At 35.0% G+C, this 26,381-nt stretch overlaps 1 protein-coding gene across 1 annotated transcript in view; it reads left to right on the forward strand.

Annotated features, from left to right (window-relative positions):
• Nucleotides 1-710: 710 nt before the first annotated feature.
• LOC149080043 (uncharacterized) overlaps nucleotides 711-26,381 on the forward strand; it is a 48,675-nt gene continuing 23,004 nt past the window's right edge. Inside the window, exons 1-15 of the mRNA XM_089238991.1 lie at nucleotides 711-1,644; nucleotides 2,270-2,371; nucleotides 13,944-14,042; nucleotides 18,702-18,818; nucleotides 21,393-21,596; nucleotides 21,704-21,907; nucleotides 22,533-22,631; nucleotides 22,756-22,854; nucleotides 24,772-24,873; nucleotides 25,037-25,138; nucleotides 25,298-25,396; nucleotides 25,547-25,675; nucleotides 25,809-25,937; nucleotides 26,029-26,145; nucleotides 26,249-26,347. Of these exons, the coding sequence (XP_089095117.1) occupies nucleotides 1,060-1,644; nucleotides 2,270-2,371; nucleotides 13,944-14,042; nucleotides 18,702-18,818; nucleotides 21,393-21,596; nucleotides 21,704-21,907; nucleotides 22,533-22,631; nucleotides 22,756-22,854; nucleotides 24,772-24,873; nucleotides 25,037-25,138; nucleotides 25,298-25,396; nucleotides 25,547-25,675; nucleotides 25,809-25,937; nucleotides 26,029-26,145; nucleotides 26,249-26,347 (2,286 nt within the window). The 5' untranslated portion in view covers nucleotides 711-1,059. The remainder of the gene's footprint in view (nucleotides 1,645-2,269; nucleotides 2,372-13,943; nucleotides 14,043-18,701; nucleotides 18,819-21,392; nucleotides 21,597-21,703; nucleotides 21,908-22,532; nucleotides 22,632-22,755; nucleotides 22,855-24,771; nucleotides 24,874-25,036; nucleotides 25,139-25,297; nucleotides 25,397-25,546; nucleotides 25,676-25,808; nucleotides 25,938-26,028; nucleotides 26,146-26,248; nucleotides 26,348-26,381) is intronic.

Below are 26,381 nucleotides of genomic sequence, written 5' to 3' on the forward strand. Positions count from 1 at the left end.
TTTGCTTTCCCATAAAATCTAAGTTAGACCCTGAAAATGCCCCTAAACTTAGTGATGGATCAGATCATTTTGATTAAAATCAAGTATTTAATGAAGGATTATAATTTTAAAGGTTTTCGCGATTTAAAATGATTTTTTTTTTGCCCAAAAAGATTTAAGAATCTAAAAAACTTTATAATAAAAATTAATTTATGTACCGTTTATAATAAAAATGTGATCTTCCATGTTTTTCTGAACGTCAACATGTAAGGCGTGAAATTGATTACTTCTGTCAAGCGGCTCAAATAAAAAGTCAATTCTTCCGTATTAGAACAAGTTGTTTGGTTAAATTTTTCCTTTCGCTGTCCTAATTACCAAGCACGAGAATGACGAATATTTTCCTATTATAGACCGTAATTCCACCCTTTGTTGTTCATTATTATTCCGCGTGGATGCGATACCTTCGGCCCCGAAACTTAGTAGGGGTAAGGTGGAAAAGATGGTAGTAGCAGCGCATGGGCAGAGCATGGCAGCCTCTCGTCCCACATTCCTGCGCACGAGAGATCGAAGATCTGTTGACCGTCGGAGCTCCCTTGGGAGCAGATTCGTCAAGAAAAGCTTCTTGAGCTTTATAGGGGGGCGTCGCGTGGCGCTTCTTGCTAAGTTTTGACCGACGTTTCTCGAGGGATTCGGAATAACATGGATCCCTCTAAACCGGGTGATGATTCGCCGACCCCTATACGATCTCGTATATCTGATTTCAAGTTTACAGATCCCGTCCGATTTCTTCTCGAACACATCCAGAGTAAAGACCCTAAACCGTCGTCTGTCCCTAAAAACAATAATGAATGGGTGAAAAGTAGTGAAAAATCTCCTGAGACATCTCACGAACCAGAGAAATCTGAAAATGAAACCGAATTAGTGACCGCTCCATCGCTGTCACGAAAAACGCCGAAATCTTTAGCTGTTCCGAATGGTTCTTCTTCGCCCGTGGATGTAGCAGATGATGTACCAGCATCTTCATCGGCCAAAGGAAGTTCTGCCGATATACGTTTCAATGAAGCATCTCGTGAAAAAGACATGGTCAATGCAACGGACGAGCCAGTCGTGCAAGAACCCGAAACCCCTATCCCGAATGCAGATGTTCCGGAGCCTGTTGAAGAATCAGAGGAACCGGCTACTATTTTCCCTCCAGCTAAACTAGAGAAAATAAAACTGGCCATGAGACACCGTCTTAGAAACAAGCTGCAAAACTCAAAGAAATCTGATACCTCGACATTAAACAGGCCACTCACAAAGCCTCCCATTCCACCGAGAGAAAATTCTAGGCAAATACGTCGCCATGCTTCGAACAAAGCCCCTTCAGCACAAACCTTAACAGGTGTTAGACCTCAACAAACATCAGGCTCCGCATCTCAGAAAAACGGAGTCCCTGAAAATACTACATCTTTGGGAACGCAAGGACAGTCGATCCCTGCAGTACAGCAAGTAGATGGCGATCCTCAAAACAAAGACAAAGAACGTGTCGGAACAGCCAGCTCGGAAGAACAAGATGATCCTCAACAGAAGCTTTTGAATTTATGCAGGAAATCGGATTGGACAGCTGTTGAAGCTCATTTAAAACACTTCAGTAAAACAGGACTGCCACCAAACCTCTGCGATCCGGTAAGTATTTTTATATTCTCACATATAAGTTATGTACAAAAGTTTTAATAGTTGTCACTAAAAACATTTCACTCGGTACATAACTTTGGAAATGTCATTGCCACTGTGGCTACAAAGCGATCTGCATTTAACAACAGAACTATTCATGGTTCATCTATAATTTCGGAAGTCAAAGATTCGGAACTTTATGCACATTCTGAAGATACAGCATATAATCACTATATTTTGGATAATTATCTAACACTGGTCAATTTTATATAATGAACACCTAATATCAAATTTCTCTAAAATATTCTCATTTTGAACATCTTTATATCAAATTTCTCTGAAATATTCTCATTTTGAACATCTTTATATCAAATTTCTCTGAAATATTCTCATTTTGAACATCTTTATATCAAATTGACGGACTATGGAAATGAGTTTCAATGATACAATCAATTAATAAACTCTTTAAAAATAATAATTTTTTTTGCAAAATTTTTGTGTACAATTATTAAACACTACATGAACCATTTTATCGTGAAGTTTGCAAATATCGATAAAAATGGAAAAAAAATTCCCTCGTATATTATATTTGTACGTTTTCAAGTTTCTGTATTTTGCATTTGTGGTTGTTCCTCAGGATACTGGATATACACCTTTAATGTATGCGATCAAAGACAGTAAAATCTTCATGGCCGATAGATTTTTGGACATGGGTGTAAATGTCAATGCCGGAGCAAAGGTAAGATTTTTTGGGAAACAAACTTTTTTTTCAGCTTATTTCTAAATTTCAATTATTTTGAATGATACGATTTCCTAGAATTTTACCTTCATGGGTTCAAGAAGTCTATCAATCACTAGACGTTACCTTACGTTTTATTACCTGACGTGAGTATTACTAAATGACCTGATAACCTGAATAATATTTTCCCGTTTTGGGGGGAAATTTGTGTATGTATTGTCTATGTATCTTAAAAAAATTTTGAGCTATTTCTGATATTATAGCTCAGTTTCTAAATGCAAAGTTGCGTGTGACGTACCTAGTACGTGTATCCACATTGTCGGATCAAAGTTGGACATTGTTGATACGTTGGACATTCTGATTGTAGAACGTGCCAATGGCCCTCACGCAACGCACTTACAAATTATGCTTTAAACGGGAATATTTGACAATCCTCAGCTGCATTTTCCAATTGCTTAGAGGTAAAACAAAAATGACGATTCGTATTATTTTTCATACACAAAAAGCATATTAATTAAAATATTTAAATGAAGTTAATGACGTTAATTTTGTATGCTTTCATTTGAAGATTAAACTGCATTTAATCTCAGCAACGAGTAGAAATGTCACTGATCTTGCAAGTTGAAATAAAGTAATTTTTCATAGTAAGTATGGGAACCATATATAGGCTGCTATTTAAATTCAAATCACATCACCATATAATATTTTTTCTCACAGTATAGGGGAAAGTAAGGTCTAATGAAACAAAACCAAATTTCAGTATTTTTCTTTTTAATATTTCTTAACATCTGAATGACAACAGTTAAGCTGCTGCCATTAATCACAAGAAGTGAACCATTCCTGATTATTAGAGAAAAAGAAACGTGAAAATCAGTTTTCCACCCTGAAAAGTAAAAATTTTGTTGTTTTTTTTGTTTGAATGATTTCGAAATATTAAATTTCTTTACATTAGTATAGATACTGCTAATTTTTGTATACTTTAAACACACATTTCACTTTTCATAAACCTCAGTTAAATTTTCTTTTGATAAACATGTGCTGCTTAGATTTCAAAAATATAAATTTTCAAGGGGACATGGGGTCTAATGGGACATATAGTAATGATTTAGAGAAGGTGTTTCTGGTTTCTAGTGTTGTTATGTATTATTTTTATATTTTCAACAAGTTAGACTATATAATGTATGTATGATATTACATATAGCATAAAAAAATATATATAATATATATTGACGGAATATTTACCCCGAAATTAGGGCCTAACAAAGTGTTTTCTCTCAAGCACAAGATAACAAAGTTACACCATGGCTTAACACAACAATTGAAACTATAATGCTTCCCTTTAAATATACATTGGCTTTAGACATAAAAATTCCTGAAAAGTTATGTCAAAATAATATTACAAAGTGTTTTTCCAGTTTTTTGTGGGTTTATTTTTCTTGCCCCATTAGATCCCGAGGTCGGGGTCTAATGGGACAAACAAGTTATGTATAAAATTGATCATCATTGCAAAAGCAATTGAAATTATCTGTCTTGAATATATTTTTATCATGTAACACAAATGTGTTTGTTTGTCAATAAAACAAAAACAAAAAATTCAAATTTGTTTATTTCCATTTGAAAAAATCAAAAACCGGAATTTGTTAATAGCCCCCATTTTCCCCAAAATATAATTTCCTCTAAAAAACCTGAAAACTGTTTACAGCTAAATGGTTATTTAACGTACAAATAAATGATAGTCCAATCACAATGTTCAAATCTGAAGAAAAGTTATGAAAGTTCTCATTAACCACTCATTAACTAACTTCAAGGCTAAGTACACGGAAAAATATTCTGTTTTGCCTGTCAAGCCAAGATTTTGACAAAAACTTTTTTTTTTCTTTTCTCATGAATAAATCCCTATTATTAAGGCGTATAATTCCAGCGTTTATGATGGCGAAATACAGGGCACGTGAGACGCAGAAAGCATGATGTGAATCTTAACGTGTGTGACTATGACCCCTTAAAATATCCAGACAAAGCACATTTATACCATCTTTCTACACGGAATCCATATAAAGCATAAGCTGATGATGTCGTCTCCCTTATACCAGAAACATGAATGTGAACATTTTTGGGGGGGGGGGGGAAACGTGGAAAATGACGTTTGAATGTTTACTCTACCCATATTACTCTACGGAGGTTATTTTCCTAAAGTGTTTTGTAAGAAGTGTTTTAATAGAGATACACATTCGCGTTTCTGGCAAAACTTAGATAGATAAGGGATCCAACCAACTAATAAAAAAAATGAAAATTTGCAAATTCATATTTCTGGCATGGGGACGATATAGTTATCGGCTAATTGCTAAAAACAGTGAATACTTATAAAGAAAAAAGTTATGTATACTCTTAAAACTGCTAATATGTGTTCATAAAACGTTTTTAAACTTTTCAAAATAACGAAACCGTTGTGAGTTTAAAAATTATTATGAGATTAAATTTATTCAAGAATCTCGTGCGCAATAAATAGTTCCTTTTAGCACTTCATAAATAAATATATGTATGTGTGGATATATATATGTGGGACTCGATGACAGGTATATTCAGTATAGCGGCAGCAGGCGTTTTATTGCGAATATATGAAATGCTGCTACCAGAGTGAACAAATGGGTGGAGTCGCAGAATATCTGAAGACAGTCGGATTTCTTTTGAGCATGATTCTTTTTTCTTACATTATTATCTCGTGGCAATCTTCTCGCCTAACAGAAAAAACATTAATTTCTTTTTTTTATAACATTATTCACTGGCGCTACACATTGAGCAGCCAACAAAAGAAAAGGATAGTAATTCTCTAACAGATGTTCTCGACGCTAGAAACCAATGTCGTTGACAAAAACTTGCTACGTATCCAAGACTTATGGATAATTGCAGCTCACGATCAGAATGGAGCTCGTTTTGATTTCACATTGAACACCTGTTATTTCGCAAGAGATTGTCCCACTTGTGCCTGGATTTTTATATTTTTATTCTCCTTTTCCTTTTGGTAATAAGAGGTTTGTACGTTTATCAATACTCGTGCCGTGATCTCAGTGAAGTCGTCAAAAACACATTAAATCAGAACATACTAATGGCAGTTTTCCTTTTATACTTGAAGATAAATGCAGGCATTGTGTTGCAATGAGCTGAGTAAACAGGAGCCCCATATCGTGAACGGAATTGATAGGAAATTAGAAAATTATGTAATTTGCGAGATCGCTATTGCTCTTTTTTTTATTTCGTAAGTTAATCTAATTGCTCCGAAAATAATTGAAAGAGGAGAAGAATGATATCTTTTCAGGTTGATAAATATTCTGAATGACTCAGTATTATTTCTATTCATACGTGAGTTATTACGTAATTAAGTAATGTCACTTTATTCACGTGCATAGTTTGTTATAGGCAGTAAAAGTAAATATTGTAAGTACCGTAATTCCCGTTTACCGTAAGACGGCATGCCATAAAAATCGGAGGACACCAGCTATTTGAATGTTGGAGTTTGGTCCATTCCTTGCATGTCTGGAAAAGTGAGGTTTAACCCTTTTAGGAACGCTTTTTATTTTCTACAATATTTGATTAAATTACTTTATAAATGTAATATCCGGGCCTTATGAATGAGAAATATGGTGAGCAATTTTTTTTTTTTTTTTTTTTGCATCCTTCAGAAGGGATGTGGGTGGGTAGTGGTGGTGGTTTAGCGGCGTAACCACCGTTCCTGCATAATATGGTATTGATGAATTTTCAAGATATAAGTTTTACACAAAAGCATATAGTGATAATTATCCATCACTCCATTGGTGAATATTAATAAAAAATGAACATTTTTCAAGATCTTTTAGGTTATTTAAAAATGTAATGAAAAATCTAGCATTTATTCTGATTCTATTTCGTACGACTTTGTATCAACCGATACTGAACATAAAACAAATGTGGAGAAATAAAATCATAAAGTGCAGAAAGTTAATCTAGTATTGTTCAATAAAAAATTCATATACATATATACATATGTGTGTGTGTATATATATCCAAAATTCATTCATATTATTCAATTCTTCTATATCTTACTTGCCTTTATAAATCATGAAATTTCTGAAAACGTGTCCCACCCTTTTGATAAGAACACAATAGCACTTTAAAAGTACTGCACATAGTACTTGTTCAGAGAGGCTTCTCTTTGGTACTGAAAAAGGCACATCTTTTGGATGTACACTTTACTGGTACGTGGGATGTTACCCTTCTAGTCTTCAGAAAAGGGCAAAACACCGACCTCACAAAAATGCATAATTCAGATATTTTAGATCATAATTCAGACATATCATATTACACCTTATAGCACCAAGAAAATATACTTCTTAGCTCCAAGTGGGCGGTTGTTTACCCATGAAACCACCTAAGTACTTTGAAAAAAAATTTGTAGAAATTACCAGTAATTTTTCTTGGTTTCATGATTTTCACAAATAAAGAAGTTTGTAGTTGAAAAATTAATAAGTTTCGAGAAGGTTATTGATCACATTTTTTTGAGATGAATGAGAAAATCAAAAATTTTCATCTTCCTTGTAACTAAAGTTTGTTCACATATAAGTCAGTAAAAAAACAAAAAGAAAACTATTTTGTGCATCTGATAGCTTTATTGAATATTAAAAAACATATTTTTCTAAATCGACCGCCCTTAAACCACCACCCGGCTCAAGAAATAATTCTTGAACTGGTGGCTTCGCAGCGAAACCACCGTCCCTCAAAGGGTTTTTCGGATCACAGAATAAATCCAAAAGATTAACATCAACTTATATTAAATAATGAACAAATAACGAATAAGAATAAAATAACCGTTTTTCATTGAAGGAAATGCGTTACTCTCAGGAATTACTGTTAAGTTAATATGAAATATACAGATACCGTAGTATGAAAATTATTTTGTTCAGATCATTGATCATTTTTGTCGCACTACGATCATTTTTTGCACACGAGGTCTAATTAGAGCGGGACATACAATATTTTGCCGATTCCGGCCGAAAGACCGGAGCAACTCTCCAAGATTCTGGTGCGCTAACTCCTCTGTGTAGGACTCGCTGCGGTAGCAATGTTTTTCTGTGGCCATCTCACCGCTTCTGTTTTACCCCCGTGTCAGGAAAATTTCCGACAAGGACGATTTTTGTTCAGAAATTAAAGAAATATGCTGGCGCTTTTGTATTAGAATATCATGTTTTGCAATCCAATTCTTTAATTTTCTACTTTTTCTCATTCCAATTTTACACACACAATCAAAGGTTACAAAATTACTTCACAGTCTACATGCATATGTTTCCATTCGACTCATCTGATTTACTCAACTGAGTATGCTTAGTATCCGACGTTTAAAGTGAAACCTCGTCATAACGATACTCTGTGGACCAAGAAAAAAATATTGTTGTAGAGGGATTATCGTTACATCAAGAGGCAACATTATCATCACATGCTGTCATCTTTTCTAAATAAGTATTTTTAGTACCACTAGAAAATGCGCTTTTATGTATTTATTCGCATCAAAAAATTGTAATTGATTAATAAAATTCAGTTGGTGCATTGCCTCCTTAAAGTTGTTTACTGCGTTGCACTATGGTATCATACACAAAAAGTAGCAGTACCAATTATTTTCTCAGCTCTTTCGGTGATCCTGTGGTGCAAAATACCGATGTAATAAGAAGCATTCAGAAGAACGAAAACAAGTGACGAAGTTAAAATCGAATTCATAACGATTATGAGAAAATTATTTAAAAATATCGTTGTAGTGGTTTTAAAAAATCTCAAATAGTATCGTTATACAGGGATTTATCGTAGTGAAAGATATCATTGCATCGAGAGGAAATTAAAATTAGACTACGGACAATTCCAAACAAACTTTGAAAAAAATATCTTTATAGAGGGATTCATAGTTACATCGAGTATCGCTGTAGCGAGGTTTCACTGTATTATAAATCCAGATTTGTGGTAGTGGAAGCAAACACATAAAGCTAAAAATATCTTAACCCTTTCCGGCACGCTACTCTTTAAAGTTGGAATTTCACAAAGAACATTTGTAGGAAGTCTATTCAGGAATATAGCAATACGCGGATATAATTTTGTAAAGATAACACTTACCGTTTTAATTTTGTGGGTGTGCCCAACCTCGAATTCGGGACTCGATTTTAGGCAAGCTTTGAATGTGAAAAGTTAAAATTTATACAGAATAAAGAGATTAGTGTACAGCCAATAAAATAACATAGACATTTTTTTCCAGAAATCCTTTTTATATCCAAAAACAAAAACAAAATCTTTGAAATTTGAATCCATTTCTCTTCGAAAAATAAGGGTTTAAAAAAAAACACAGGCCAAAAGTATGGATCGGTTTGTGTGGTGCTCTACTATTATTTTATTTATCGTTTATTTTCAGTATTTGAAAAGGGAATTTTCAGGTGTGTCCAGATTGGGTACACTGAGTTGGAAAGGGTTAACGTAGGTTCGTAAAATAGAAAGAATTCTAGAATGCAGAGAACAAACAAGATCACCTAATTCAGTCAATTCTTAGAGTAAAGATATTCAAGAATTATCCAGAATCTATGACTCGAATTTTCCGGCTTGCTCATCTTCCTCGCTGTTTCCCGGAATTTCGGTTCCCGACATTGGTTTTCATTATTTGATAATACTGTAAATCTTATATAATATTGCCATTTAATCACTGCTTCTGCAGTCACCACGTTTCTTCGTTTTGAGAGCTTTGCTACTCCGCGAAGGGTACCATTTCAGTTTTTGGATACTTCGGGTACCCTCAGAAAAATCCTTTTCCTGTGTGGGATACTGGTGTTGACGTAGCCTGTTTAAACATGGGGGATGTATCGAAGGTCCGTGGACTAGTATGTGGAATGTATTTAGTGTAAGGCAACATTTCTTTCTTACATTTACTCAGCGAAATCGGTCACAGCATTCTTCAAGTGCCGACATGTATTGTGATACAGAATGAAAAGCTCTCTTCCTGATTGGTTTTAGTACATTTATTGCGCAAGTGTAATGTTTTAAGATGTTCTTCTAATACGTTGGTATGACATTTGGTATACGTGGAACTTTATCTGTCATGATAGTTCCTTTGAGTGTATTGCTTAGGATTGATGATTTGCTTAACTTTTTCGATGTGTTCGTTGAACCTTTTGAGAACGTAGGGATGATACACTTCTTCACTTGTTTTACTGACAATTTCATCCATCGTTCAATGTCTCTAACCCACTATTCATCAATATCAATTTTTTGGAACAGAAATACTTGATTCAAATCTTACTTTCAATAAAGTTATATTATCGAGACCATATTTGATCTTCAAATGCCACAGTGTTTGAGGTATCCGTGGGAAACATTTCAAACTACGGTCAATTCAAAATAGAATAGAGGAAAAACAAATCCTATTTTGCCAAAATTCCTAGACCAGGTCTGTCTAAACATCATCGTGGACCCTCAGGAAAAGTGATGTTTGAGCCCACCTGGTTGGAAGTAACTGCCCCTACTAATCTACATACTCTCAAAAATCGTAATCAGTTTTCATTATCACGAGGCCCGTAGGCCTTGCACAGATGGACCTATGAGTTAAGATGGCACTTACACAATAACTAGTCTCACACAATCGTCCTACACAATAACTAGCCTCAAACACAATAGTCTTACACAATAACTAGCCTCACTTTCATAGAGATCACATCATCTACTACGCAATGGTGCCAGCTTGTGCATAATTTGTGAAATTGCCCACGGATATTATGTAACTTTGAAGCATTCAAAAATGAACCAAGTTACGAGCGTTCTGTACAAACGTTGCAGGTGAGGACAAAGCCGCACCTGGGGGGAGCAGACGGGTCTGGTGTTCTGCTTTGCCGGACCAGAGGTGGGTGCAAATTCCACCCTTTACCCTCCCTTTCAACATTACAAGGGGGCCGCCAAAATGCATGCTTGCTCCGGGTGACGAAGTATCTAGTTGCAGCCGTGGGTGAGGATCCAGAAGGGTTCGGTGGGATCAAACTGCCTTCTTTGAGAGCCCGAGAATAAAAGAAGAACACGATTAATTATCGAAATTTTCGACACACGCAAACTGAAAAATGAGAAAGAAGGTCAATGATTTCATACGAGAGGCACATCTTTGGCTTCTTTTCTCCCACTTCTCTGTACAAGAGTCAGTGGTGTTTTAACTGGTGAACCAAATCGGTGTTGGACCCCAAATTATGTCAGATTTTTATTAATATGCATATACATGAATTTTTGAAGCATAAATGGTGCTCATGGGGGTCTCAATAAATGCTTGGTCTTCACGCTCCTTAACTCGATAAGACGGTCATGGATTTATTAATACATTTGTGTGAATAAATGCGTCTAGAAAGTCTATACGCATGGGCTCGCCTCTAATAATATGGCATAGTAGTTATCACCAATTGTATCAGATTTGGAGGGGGTTATTACAGTGCATTACTCGGGGGGGGGGGGGGTGTCGTGATGCTTATAAGATGGTCCTGGCATTACTTTGATCTCTTCCAAAAATCTTGGTGAAATGAACATTTTTACCAAAATGACGGGACAACCGAATAATATGGTCCGTAAAACTGGGACGTGTGACCTTCACGTCACAATTGGTCACATTTTCTTATACATTGCCCAGAATTTGCACCTGACAGCGATTTCTGAGCTGTATTTTTGCAAACGTAACGTTGCAGCTAATTATAGATACACAATTAATTTACTTCGACAAAAAAATAGGTACCTTGATAAAACGTTAGACAAGTTTGTTTGAAAAACTTTCAAAACTTCGTGGTATGTTATTATTGTAGATGTATATGTATGTATGTCTATAAGTGAAAAAAAACTGCTATTCTGAACTAAGCTCATTAAAAGTTTCACTTCTTTATTCTTTTTTTACTGTTCTTATTTCTGCTTACACTTTTGAAAGGGGTTCATAAACTTCTTCGTAGAGCCTGTTTCTTTTTAGTTCTTTTTGATATCAACGTTGAGCGAGTCCAGAAATTCAAATGACGTCAAGCATTGCGTGCTTTCACTGCCACTAGTTTCTAAGCCATTAGTCAGATTTTTGCTAAGGCATTTGCGAAATCCTTCGAAGCAGCACACGCACCTCAAACTTCACCACAAAGCAAAGATACCGAGGTCGGTTTCTTTTCGGCTACCTATTGATTTCAGTCGCATTTGCGTGACTGCGGAGATGTATTTGACGGTATGCATTTCTGCAGCTTGAACACCAAAGTCAACTGTAAGTGAATATCTGACGACAACAACAACAACTAAGAATGAAAAAAAAAAATCCATGTTGGATCCGCCTGCTTTTATGTTCAATGGGTAAGGTTTCGCTCCGGTGAATTGGCCAGCAATCTGCTAATAGCCTTCCAGGATTTATGTACTAATCAAATAAAAAATTCTCTGGTTTACATTAAAATACCAAAACAACGAATAAATGTATGTATAAAAAGACGTTCAAATACAAAGGATGTTTTGACTGTCTAGGATTCAAAGCAAAAACCGATTGTCTCAATTTTTCTTACTGAAACGAATTTTTACAGTTCGAATGTTCATTTTTATCCATATAAAATTCAAAATCCGTTTACTGCAGTTTTTCTGCAGTTTTGTCTGTTACCACAATTGTTAGAAATATTTCGACCATTATCGAGAATGTTCACCAAAGATTTTCGAGTTATTAAGATTTCGATTTATACAATAGACCCTGCAAGTAAACGCGGGCTAATTTATATTGTTTTTGCCACCTGTGGGAGAAATGGTTCCCTCCAATTTTTTTTACCTGCAAGGACCATTTTTTATGTGTGGTAGAGAAATATCTCTTTCAGACCCGAGCATTCATTTTTTGGAATTTTCAAGATGTTTTTTGCATTTTTAATGTTCAAAAAATAATTAAAAACAAATATTTCAGCAAATCTTTATTTTTTCTCAAATTTTCAATTTTTTTTTTTTTGTTAAAGTTGTGAGCTTCATAAGTGAGAAAAATACGTGGTTTTCATTCAATTTTTCAACCCCATTCAATTTTTTTCAGTCAAGATGATGCAGAGTATATTTATATTCACATACAAATTCTTTCTCCAGAATTTTATTGCTAAATTTTATATAATACATCGCAGTTCTCCGAAGGCACTTTCTCCTAGAAGCTATCTTGAAAACACATGAAGTCCAACTTTAAGTGCTGCCCTCTGATGAAAGCCTCCAAAGTTTACATACCATATTTATAAATACCATATTCCTAACTCAAAACACACATAATCATTCAAATCAGAGCTTGCCTCCCTGAGGCATACTTTATCTTTTTCTCATACTTTTTCAACCGCGGTGCCCCTTTCTCTAATCAACGCTTATCCGCTGCTCCCCAAAAAAGCTTTACAAAGAATCGCTTCGAAGAATTTTTGTCAGGGAGCAGCGGTGCACAGTTTGAGAAGCCCTGTTCTAAGGTTAAGAAATATATCTACAGTGAAAAAAAGAATTGACCACATTTGTGGCTACAGGATCCAAAATGGGTGCGCCATGTGACGCACGCACCAATGATATACAGTCAAACCTTGCTACAACGATACTCGATATAACGATAAATCCCTCTACAACGATATTTCTTTTCAAATTTTGTTTTTGTGTGTGTGTGTGTGTGTGTGTGTGTGTGTGTGTGTGTGTGTGTGCGCGCGCGTGCGCGCCTCCGTCCGTCCGTCCTATAGTCTATCGTTAAACTGTGGATACAACGATATCCTGATATCCTTTACTACAATTAATCCCTCTAACGATATTTTTAAAGAGATCTTAAAACCTCTATGACACGATATTTTTTTTTTTTTTGTCACATTTCGTTCAAAACTACCTTCAATATATTTTTAAACTCATAACCTATTTTTGTTCTTTCGAGAGTATCTAATAACATTGGTATTTTGCATCACCTGATCATCGAAGTGCTAATGAAGTTGCCGTTATTGCCGTTTTCTATGCGGTACAGTACGTCAGAGTGTAATTTAGCAAACTTCTTTACAGAAGCAAAACATCTAGCTGAATTTTATTAATTAACTAAGTAATTATAATATTTTGCGGCGAATAAATACTTACAAGTGCATTTGGTGGTATTAGCAACACAGATTTAAAAGATGCTAAAATTTAAAAAAAAATGTTTTTGTTACTTTTAAAAACAAATGTAATGGCTCCTGATGATAATGCTGTCTCTAGATAATACCTCTACAACGATATTTTTTCTTAATCCATAGAGTATCTTAGTATCGGAATTTCACTGCATTCACTGATTTTGTCGTGGACTCGTGCAGCTTACAAGAAATACTGCCTTTGTTGGCTAATTTTTTCATTGATGCTGCAATAAAGATATTCAAATTTGAAAAACATTCCTGTTTGTTTGGATTCCTTGAAACAGACTAGTGACAATGAAGGGTTTCACATGAACTAAAACGTTGGAAACCTCTAGAGCTCTAAAATCACTAAATAATCGTTTATACCAAATTTTCAATTTCTTTTTTTTTTTCGTATGAAATGAAAGTTATAACCAGCTATTCTTCGTGATAAACAGGATGGCGTAACAGCATTGCATCTTGCGACGTCTTTGGTGAAAGAAGATGCCATTCGTCTTCTGTTGAACAAAAAAGCAGACACGTCCATAGCTTGTGGGGTACGTATGACTCTTTTATTACGCATTTCAACAACCGCTCATACAAATCATAAGCAAGGAAATGTAAAGCTATACAAAATAAATATTGTAAGCATCGTTACTGAAATTTAAATTTTTCAAATATGAGCAAGAGTATAACCAAACGGATGAGAGCCGAATTTCGTTACATGCATGGGGACCAGCATATATAAACCCTTTAATTCGCAAGCATCGAAATATAAAGAGGAGAAAATTTTTGAGGGGTTATATTAAGCAAATGAGGTACCCTGAATATTATTGAATGACAAAAAAATTATTGTCACTATTTAAAAAAATATGGGATATTGCACTTCAGGGAACGCCCTGTATTTATATGATTTACGTAGATTTGAATAGTATAAAAATGTCATTTATTGTTTGCCGAGCATCAATGCCGAAACGAGCTCAAAATATGAAATGCCTTTATTTGAAAAATATAGGAAACTCTCATGTTTCTTGAGAGCAACACGGCCAAATAAAGAGTTAAATCTTTACACGAACTTTTTACTGTTTTCAACAGAAAAATATACATTTTAAATACATCTTCAATATCTCTTTAGAACTCGCATCGAAATCAGAAAGAAGGCATCACAAAAAATGAAATTTTTATTTCTCACCACAACAATGGATCTCTTTGGAAACGTCCTAATGAAAGGATGGGATAAATCTAGAGAGCAACAAAAAAAAATTCTCAAATTCACCACCGCGGAGTGAGTTTTCTATAAATATTGCAGTTATAATTGTTTGCGAACAGGTTACGAAACTGCTCAAGCCTCATGACAGAGTGTTTCAACACATCTCCATCAGAAAAATTTCCATTCTCATTTCTCCACTAATGAGTATGAAGTTTATTTTGCAAGAGTGTGTTTTTGCAGGTGAATCTCTTTTATGAACAAGGAGATTCCACACCAAAAGCTTCACGAAAATTTTTGGTGTTTAAAAGGGCTTTAAAAAAAGGAATAAATAAGCTGGAATAAAGAATTTCTTAAAAGGCCACATTCCTAAAGTTTCTCAAGTTTCTTAAGGCTGTAACAGCTCAGAACATGCCAACTTCACTTATGAACACCCTGTATATTAAGATCTATTTTCTGTATGCTTGTTGAAGTAACGGATAACTTATATAGAACACAAACTTTTTTTTCGTGGTAACTGATTCCACTCCATAGTATCGACGTGCCAGCTCTATAAATTTTCATTTGTTTACGACCTAATTACATGCACACGTGCGCACCATTTTCTACATCAAATGTTTTAAGTATAGTTTGATGCTTCAATGCACTAACAGGCAATATCAATCGATATTTCCCCTCTTTTGTGCTGTTTTATACTTGAAGTAAAAAAAAAAGTGTTGACACCGAAGCCATAGTTTGAATGTTTTCAGATCGCGTGAAGTATTGCTTTTTTTTTGTCGTAGCCACCCACGATATTAATGTTCTCTTATAATGGTCACTTAAAGGTAAATGTCGATGAATGCTTCTCTCGGATCAATTTATTATAATTGCAAAACTATCTCACTAAAATGCATCTATCCATTCTTCGAGGTTTTTAAATATTTCTGGTGCGATTTCATCTCCTCTTACTTAAATAATTTCGGTATTTTTTTTCTTTTTCATCCAGCTTTGAATAATAATATTGTCCAACACATAAAATATTAACATGAAATCTCGATTTAAACAATTTTGTGGCATGAAGTACCGATATTCAACAACAAAACATTTTACCACACATACACAACTTTTTTTTACATCTCTAGATTCCAGTAAAATGATAAGCAGTTTTATGTAAAAAAAATAGCATTATTGATTTTATTTAACTTAGAAAATACAAAATTAAACTGATCTTTTTTTCCGGAATTAATGAAAATATAGTTGATTTTCAAAACCTCAGAAATGTTCTAGCTTTTACGATTGTTACGGGTACATAGTACCTATGCACATCGTTTGTTTGTCCTTTTTTTTGAAAAAGAGATGTCCTCATTCTTTTGGATTAAGATTACCATCATTTATTCAGTACCGGGGTAGTAGGGCAAAGGACATGCTCCTACTCACTTTGCTTGGATTTTTATTTGATTGGAAAATAAATATTCTATGAAGCTGAATTCGAAGAAAAAAAAGCAGGGCGTATACGTCGACTTCGTCTTCCACGACAGTAGCAACAACTGACTTTCTACACGTAAATAACAGTCACGTGAGACCAAGTTAATTGAGAAAAGAGTGGCTTGGAGAAGGTGAAGACCTATGCCATGCTGTTTATTGTCTCTTCCATGAAAGGTAGAATTTCTATACCACACGGACATTTGTATGCAGTATAGCTCGTCAACGATCCTCCGTTTTAGTGGAAAGACATAAAATATTCACACCACTGTGAAGCATATTCTATATACATATGTACGTTTTTTTTTTTTCTATGTACCTCCATTGCCTCATTTCCGTAAAGACCATGCATCGTAGACAATAAAAAAAAATAGCTAAGATGATTAAAAAAATGGTAAATAAAGAGATTGTGTGGGTTTATACTACGCAATGTTTTCCATCCACATTGCTTCTAAATATCTCGAGGGGGAGATTGCTGTCCTTATTCGGAAACGAAATGAATGTACTAGATCTCAACATGCGGAAACGTTGAAATTTATTGTTATTACAATTCACATACGTGAGAAAGTGCGAATAATATATACGCAGGTATATACTTCGCAGTTACTGTTATCTTAGTCGAGATATTTATCTCGTATGTGACACCTGGCGTTATACAGCATGTACGGTCAAAAACACATTGCAAAACAAATGATGAACAATTAGATAAAAAATGCTCCATAAATATCATTTACGAATAAATTAATGCATACGAGGTCACTCTGAAAATTTAAGGCGGCAATAAAAAAAAATGCCGGCTGAAACAGAAATTTTAATTTCATTTTCCCGAAACTGTTTAATGCCGATTTTCTTCTGTGAAAACCAAGAATTAAAGCACTGAGCCCATTCTTGTTTCCGCGAGTCCTTTACTATAGCAGTATAGCCTATGCATCGACAGCATCATTTGAAGTAGAAAACTGTTTGCCTTTCAAAGATTTCTTCACTTCCGATCACACCATACCAAGTCTGGACTGTAGGGTCGATGTGGCACCAGATGAATCCGTAACTCTTGCACAAAATTCGCAAGTTCAGTTGCTGCATTGACATGAAGAAGGATAACGCCCCTTATCCCTGTTTTTGGGTGCCGCTTGCGAATGTTGGAAAATACTGATGTACACTATTCATTGTAATAAAACAAAGATTAAATTATTAATTTTTCAACAAAAAAGGCGAACCACTATTTGGTGACCTACAATTCTTGATCACTTCGATGTTTCTTGATTTGTGAAGAGCCAAGCTTGAGATTGCTTTTTTGTACGTAGATCATATTGATCTTAGTGGATAAGTTTTACTACCCATGATAATATCTCAGAAGGGTTTCGAAGTAACATTGTCTGATACTTTCATGAAAAATTGTGCACCTTAACTCTCTCTTTTTTTCTGATCCGCTAATTGGTAATGTGTTTATTGGCTTGAGTTTCTCTTAACAAAGATGAGATGGGAGAGGAGGAAGGTTATACGTGGCTATGTCAATCCAAACTGCCCACGCATTGTATCGACAACGCGTTCTCTTTGCCGGATATATGTTGGTCCTCCCTTACCAACACGAAGGCGATACACTTTTGCACGAAGGCGATTTTTGGGGGTCACAATATTTGGAGCTAACTGACTTGATTCGTCGTCTTCTAGGCTTGCTCTTTCACAAAGAATTTCCCCAAACCAATAAAAAAAAAAACACTCGTTTAAGATACAAAAGAATCTTGAAATGAAGATTGCAAAAGCTGAAGTTACTGCAATTCCAACAAACTAGATTTAAACCGTCATAGTTCGAAAATGTTCTCGTGAAAGCTTCACTATGATGTAGAAAAGTGAGAGAATTTCTGGTGTCTGAGAAAAGCTTTCCTTGAATATATGAATGAACAAATGAAGGGTTCTGCCGAATAACGGTCTGTGTTAAATTTTTGTGAAATCGGTTTTTTGACTAGATAACGTTCCGTATAGCTTCCTTTACACCCCCAAGTCAGTTCCTTAATAAACCAACATACTAGTATGTCGTTGCTATGCCACTTTACACAGCTGCAATCATGAGTTCTATAATTGGAGCAAAGATCTATGTAGCCATTGTGTTCATTGTTTTCTTCCCAGACTGAATAACAGTTTATGTTACTTTCAGGCAAAAAAAAAATTCTCTAATTTAGCGGTAACTTTTATTGCGTCTCTCCTAAAGTTTGAAAAAAAGACGAAGGGTTCGGCCGAACCTTTCAAATAATGCTATATATTTTGAACTCAATACTTACAAAAGGATATTAAACAAAATTAGCTAATACTGGATTCCTAAGAGTTTGGATTTTCTGCATCCTGAAACTTTCAGGTCTGCATCCTGACCTTCAGTATAAGACATCGTAGAAAACTCATATTATTCTAGCAAACAATAAATCTTATCAACTACAAGTATTTCTCAAACACTTGTATATGTGTTGTGCATTTATTTTTTTAATTTATTTTTTGCAATCAGATGGATTTTATATGAAAACACAAAAAGTAAATAATTAAATTATAATGCTTTTAGCCTAAAGGTCAACTTCCTATTCACATTCTGTGCTCCCGTGGAAAAGGTTCCATATCGGCAACATTGAGCTTACTCCTGCGCTCAGGAAGCAAAGAAATGAGATTAATCAAAGATAAGGTAAGTAAATAGGCACTTGCTATAAAATAAAACGTCATCCTGCTATGAGCATAAAACTGTGCTTGGATTTATATTCTCGAACGAAAATCAAATGGCTCTCACAAGAATATACTCTCGTATCCTGTATTTCAACAAAACTAAAAACATCGTGCTTTTCAAAATGTTGTTCACGATCATTCCCAAATAAAATATCAACAAATTTTCTGGCATCCCTACTCCCGTGTGGTAATGCGGTATAACTTAATGGATTTCATAGTTATTAAATACCGGGAAAACGCTGATCTGAGAATATCAGCAAAATAGAATTTGTTGCTTACAAGTTAACTTGACCATGCTACTAGAATCGTTTGGCGTTGTTATGGCCGTGGCACATTTTTTAGCGGAAGAGTTCAAAACACGAAATTTCCGGTCTCGAGCTCCGGAAAAAGAAACCAAACGTGCTCGTGCAGTGTTTAAATTCACGCAACCGAACAAGATTGGCTACTGAAAGTAACCATGTTAAAATGAAGGTTAATAAACGATGTGACGCAACATAGCAAAAACAATATCTGCCAGGAAATAAAGGAACAGAAAAGATTGTTTTAAGGAGATTCCATGTTCCGAAAGAAAATCATCTTACTGAGAATCGACAATTCCATTTTATGACTAAGCGATTAAGAATTTTGATTATTTTATAGGATTATTTCGTTACTTATTAAATGTTGATAGTAACCGTAGCGAAATTAAAAGCCTAAACGGTTGCGGTAGCCTAACATGTAAAAAACTCTGTACGTCTACAACTTTTATCTAAAAAATTTACAGCCTTTTCTACTAATTAGTTTTCCCAAATCAAGAGTTTATTAGAGTTGTATATATCCAGATAGACACAGTCAAGTCATATTATTGTGACCAACTCCCACTTTTGATATCGATTCTGCGTAGCCAATGAATCAACGCAAGTGTCGTTAGCTCTGGTCTGAAGTGAATGTAAAACCTGTCGTCCATTGGAAGCGATAAACAAGTCGCGCACAGTTGTCGGTGTTCGCAAGACTGGTTCTATTGTACAGAAAGGAGGAGATCGTCGTCCTCTAGAAACAACCTTTACCGGCGACAGCAGCAACACCCGACTACATCCGAATAATTTGGTATCATACGCGTCTTGCCTTATCTGCGCAGACGCAGTACAGTTGTTCATTTGGTTTTTTATTTTAATTTTTTTCGGGCCACTCACTCCGTTGTTTCTCTCTCTCTCTCTCTCTCCCCTTTCCCGTGTGAACGTGAAAGCTGAAAAATTTGATAATTGCCGAATTGCCGTTCATGGGTTGTGACGGCAAGTAGTAATCGATTAAATATTATTATTTATTTATTCACAACACGAACGCCTTCTCCGAGTTTGTGTCAGAGGTCTCATTAAGTATGGACTTGATAAATACAGGCCCTTGGATCCATTTCTCAGAAATTTTTCAATATTTTCTCCAGATTATTAACGAACATATTCGTCTAAACGGAGTACTGTTGCGAACTGAGTAACGCGTGGGTCACTTTCAATGAACGACGTCGAACGACCTCAGTCGTCTCACTCATTGTTGACTGTTTTCGCTCGCGTGGCTTGCTTCGTGTTGTCGCTTTCAGTGGATGACTGGCCTAAGGCACATTCTACACAGGAGTGATACTGCAAGCGATTCAGCCTGCAACTCGACACGAATTGATTGAAAAACCTGAAGTTAAGGTTTTTAACCAATCCTTGTAGAATCACAGGTTGCACTACCTGTAATATCGTTCCAGTGCAAAATGCGCCTTAGATGGGATGCATGCATTCTAAAAATGTATTACTGTCACAGATAAATTCATCAGATTTTGAATAAATAATGATTTTTGTCTTTCAGTCGATGATCAAAGTATGACTTAAACCGGGCAGTTTGAGAAATGTATGCGGGCTGCTATCCAAAGTGTACCCTAAATTCAATAAAATGACACTATCACATATTGCCAAAGTGGAAACAGAGAAGCATCAAGTGCCATGAATGTAAGAATTTACTGTTGGCTATGAAGCTTCATTAGGACCGAAAAACCGCACTGCATTTCAGCAATCGGTCCAAATGAACCAAGGAGCTACCAGATCTCATATTGTCTGATCATACATATCAATTGTCTTGTATATTGTCAATAATATATTGGTTGTCTTTCCCTGAAACGTATGGAATCTTCCACAATGGTATTACGACGTGTCATGTTTTCCTTCTTGTTTGAAGATCATGACCAAAATTTTCAAGTACTTATCTGATCTCCGAATTCCCCAGACCTGAACCCAACGTGCATATTTGGGACCAACTCGATCATCATGCTCATTCTATGGCTCTAAACTTTCCAGCATCTCTCATATGAACTGCAGTCTGCTTATCTATAGACACCTGTTATAGTCTTCTGTCATCTAATAGTGCCATTTCGGGACCAGCTTCTGCTGCCGGACTGCATAAAACTACAGTATTGTTTAGATATTAGCTGGTTGTCACAATATATATTTGTTTTTTGATTCTTTTTCCCCTACTGAGAACCGTGATGTAGTTTGCAAATGCATTTCAATTTCTTTGGTAGGAAGGAAATATTCCGTTGGTTTTAGCAGCTTCGGTTGATAACAATACTGCATGTCGAGAGCTTCTTACACAGTTCGCCAAAGAGCAACTTAGAACACGTACGGCAGAACGGGGTGATACTATTATGCACATTGCAACAAGACGGCATAATCCAGATCTTTTGAGACTTTGTCTCAACAATAGTGGGAACGTTGACGCTCAAAATGTATGTATTGCACTATGTATAACTGAAATATTACTTTATTCCCGCAACATTGCTCTTCTAAAAATTCATCTAATTCAAATTTCTCAAGAATGCAATTGAATTTACAGAAAGAAGGGCTTACTTCACTACATATAGCTTGTGAACAAGGAGACGAAGAAATTCTAAAAGTTTTCTTCCAGTTCCGTGCCAATGCAAATATAACAGATAGCCAAGATAGAACTCCTTTGCATATAGCTGCTGAAAAGGGTTACAGCCAGATCGTCGAGATCTTGGCGGAAAAGTTCAAAGCATCTATTTTCAAAAGGACTAAAGTAAGCTCATTAATTACAAGACATATTTCCATCCAAATGTACTTTTTAATTATGATTTTTTTAAAAGACCTCAAGAAGTTTATTAGTCAAATTACTTTCGAAACTATAATCGAAGATTGTTCGTTATACCTTACTCTTACGGATTGTTTCACCAAAAGTGTTCAAAAGAAATATAAATTCTATGGTCAATAAAAAATAAATAAAATTCAAGTAAAATATGAAAAATTATCAGCAAAAAGAGAGTAAAATGTTCTGTGACAATCGAACCCCTTTCCCCCAAAAATATGATAATTGGGAAAAATACAGAATGTGAAATTCTTATTCAGTCCCGAATCAAAAATTGTCAATCAGAAAAATTTGTCTCTCTCTATTATACACAAAACATTTCACTGTAAAAATTGAATGAAAAATCATTGAGATATCGGTTATCGAAATTTTTTATTTTTGCCACTTTTACTTGCTAAAATTTGCTGTCTCATAAAATTTCAGGACTTTTTCCTCTTTTTGCTAAATTACCTCTGTAGAACTTTTATTTCTTTCGGACAATTTTGGTGACAGTCCCAGTACATAATTTTAGTCACTTGTGAGGTTATTCACATTCTTGGTTCTCCGTGTATTTCTACAGGATGGAAAGACTTTAATGCACATTGCTTCCGAATCAGGCCATCAAGAAACGGCTTTAGTATTTCTAAAGAAAGGTGTACCCCTCCACATGTCAAACAAAGTATGTTGAGCTCTCATATGTCATATACTTATGCTTCGTGAGAAATTAACTTTAATGTTCTTTAAGTTTAAATTAAAGTTGAAAAAATAAAATTTACTGATGGTGTCCACTTTTTTTGCTTTAGACTGGTACAAAAGCTATTCATGCTGCAGCCATCCATGGTTTCGTCGAAGTAATCAGAAGTTTACTAGAACGGGGAGAACAAGTTGATGCAACAACACCAGTAATAACTTATGTTATTCATATATATGTAGAAGCAGATTTTTTAAGGTTTAAAGTGAAAAGAGTTCTCTTTCTGCTTAGAATGAAGCAGAGTTTAAATTTTTTCCCCGCGGTAAAAAATGCAAAGTCTGCAACGTGTAGAATCTGGAAGAACTCGAAACCTGGCATCATGTTTTTTATGGTTTTTTTCCAACTGTCCCATTTATAACTCATACAGACAGAAACATTTATCTAATCTTGCAAGTCATATCGACTTTAAATAAATAGCCTTTTAAGACTATTAAGTAATATACCATCCACTTTTTAATTTTATTGCCCCTGCGCAAAGGTTGAAGAGTTTTGTTTTCGCAGGAAGAGAATATGTGATTGAATTTCAAGTATTTGATGTATTTTACCACAAATGCATTTTTCATGAATTTTTTGTTTTTATTTCATTTATTTTTTAATGTTTTTATTTATTGTATTTTTAATGTTGTTTTTAAAAAGGTGTTATGCAAATACAAATACAAAAGGGCACAACAGACAAAATGCCCAACGAAGTTGTGAAAAAAGATACCCATAAAAAATGTGGATGTCGAATACATATTTAAACTATATCAAAATACAGCAACACAAAAAGAACAATAAAACACCAATAATTATGATAAAATATAAATATACTGTCTTAAAAAATTATGGTTGTCTCATCTGAGTATGGATAGCTTCTCGATTTATCCCAACATGTTTATCGTATTTCTTTTTAAACGTGTCAATTTTGTTAGAATTCACGACCCCCGGAGGTAAGCTATTCTATTTATTGACAACCTTATAAGAAAAAAACTCCCTGCGACACCACAACCTATAATTATCCCTCACCAATCGATACTGGTGTCCCCTTGTCCAAGCAGTTGATTGATGGTGTATTTACAACTTATGGTCCATTCTATCTATCCCACTGAAAATTTTAAACACTTCCATCATATCAACACCGACACCTGCGTTCCTCCAATGTAAAAATATTCAAGAAATCAAGTCTTTCTTCATAGCTCAAGCCTTGTGTGCCAACGAGAACACGCGGGGCTCTTCTCTGCACATACTCGACCAAGTCAATGTCCCTCTGTAAGTATGATCTCCAAAACTTGACGGCATATTCCAGTACAGGACGAACTAAGCCCCGGAAAACTTGGAATGACCCTTTAGAAGAACGCGAAGAAACCTTCTTCAGAATGAAACCGAGCATTTTAACGCAAATGTATTTAATTCAAAATGCAATCTTGCTATTCTATTTACCTATTTTTTTTTCCAAAGTTTTGTATTCTCCTTCTTGGTGTTTGTTATGTATTTAATGACACCAAATTGTGCAACAAGCTCACAGCTTCACAATAAAATTCTGTCTATTATATGTACAGGCTGCATAGATAGCAGGGCGTATGGTATTTTACTTGCTAAACATTAATTAAAAAACAGTGTTAGATACGGGTAAACCGTTTTATCCGCATTTAACGCTGTTTTTCTCAACTTTTCTCCTTTTTCGATTCAGATATCTCAGCGAATATTGCACTTGGAAAAGGTGTTTTTTTTTTACATCAGGAGAGGCAGGGCTACAACTTTGTAATTCGGTTCTTGAGCACAGGGTGTCCGTATAAAAAATTAACATTTTTATTTTAATAACTATACAACTCCTTGGAACACGAATGACTTATCGGAATGCTGCTACATGTTATTTGGATACTTTTCTAATTGGAAGTATCCCTCTAGGATCCACGGTTCACCAGTAAAATACCATACGCCCTGTTTTAGCTATGCACCTTGTATATTTCTTATTCAAAATGCATATTTCGTATGGACATCTTTTTCAGTCAACTCGTTGGACATTTATTTCACCTGTTGTGTCCTTTGTGTTAGTATTTATATTAGAACATTCCATTTTATTTCACAGGAAAATTTCTCAGCGTTACATCTTGCAGTTCAAGCAAATCAGCCGGAGGTCGTAGAGATTCTGTTAGGACATGGAGCAAACGTTCAGTTGAAAGCCGGAAAGGTCTTGTTATTATTACTCTATCTTATATAAAATGTACTTGAAATTATTAAAAACCATTGAACGTTTTCTGAAAATAAAAATTCATTGCAGCTATTTTTCCGACGATTCTTTTTAAATTAATTTTTTTAATTAAATTTTTTTTAATGATTTTAACTTGTATTAGAATGGTGAGACAGCCTTACACATGGCCGCTGGAATAAAAGACGGCCACAAGTGTGCTGAACTGATCATAAAGAGTGGAGCTGATGTCAATTCAAGAAACGAGGTAACGGATAAAAGCTACGTTATAGATGCTTGAATGTTGGAATCATAAGAGGATTAGAAATTCATTAGTAAATATGTTGGTTATATTGAGCACCAAAATTTACTTTTAAATTAATAAAAAAAATTGTATACATATATTTTTTTCCATTTATTACCGAAGGAGGGTGAAACTCCCTTACACAACGGGGCGAGACATGGTACACTTCAAACAACTAAGCAACTTCTCGAAGATGGTGCTGAACTTGACAAGAGCTCAAAAGTAAATGAGATTATGATGCATCAGTTGTTATATTGTTCTTTTACATTGAAGTGTTTTATTCCTTATTGCTTATATTATTCGGCAAAAAAACGTCAGAGAAAAAAAACAATATTTTTCCTGAAAACGAATATAACTTCTCTTAATTTCCAGATAGGCGAAAGCGTTCTTCACGTGGCGGTCGGCAACTGTCATTATGAAATAGCAAAAATCTTATTAAATTACAAGAAAAAAATTGTCGATAAAGATGAAGTTGTGAATTACATCAATGAACCAAACAAGGTATGAGCATAAGCTTTCTTCGTAACCTATTTACGTCTAACTTCAGTCGAATAGAACTGTTTGAAAAATTAATGGAACCGTTAGCAAAATAAACTAAATTTCTAGAGGACTAAACTTTTTCCCTCGCTTACAGAAAGGAGAAACGTCAGTCCATTATGCATCGTCCATTACAAAAGACCAGCTACATTATCCAACTGAAGATACCGATATTGTAGCTCTACTTTTAGAAGAAGAAGGTAGTATTACTGTTGAAACCAATGAGGTAAGTCATTTTTGCTTTCATGTTTTTGCATCAGAGAATATTGGAAACAAAACATTCTTAGAATGCATCAAAAATTGTATTTCTTTCTTAGAGTCGAGAGACGCCAATTCATTACTGCTGTAGAAGAGGGAATGAAGATATTCTGAGGGAAATTATTGCTAAGCTTCCATGTTCAAAATTCCAATTGGCAGTCAACAAACAAGCTGCGGTGAGAAAAGAAAACAAATTTCGTTTTATTTTCAGTGAATTGAGTGAAATTTCAGTGAAAATTGAGATGAACTTAGTTTTTATTTTTTTTATCTTCTTTACAGAATGGTTGGTCTCCCTTGCTACATGCTTGTAACTCCGGTAACTTTCAAGTTGTCCAGATGCTTTTACAAAATAATGCCAGAGTTGATGTCTTTGACAATGTTAGTATTACATAGAAAAACGTATACATCAGTT

Source organism: Pholcus phalangioides, unplaced genomic scaffold, assembly GCF_987345545.1.
Source record: "Pholcus phalangioides strain wild (caught in Gottingen) unplaced genomic scaffold, Ppha-v1.0 ptg000011l_1, whole genome shotgun sequence".
NCBI lineage: Eukaryota > Metazoa > Arthropoda > Arachnida > Araneae > Pholcidae > Pholcus > Pholcus phalangioides.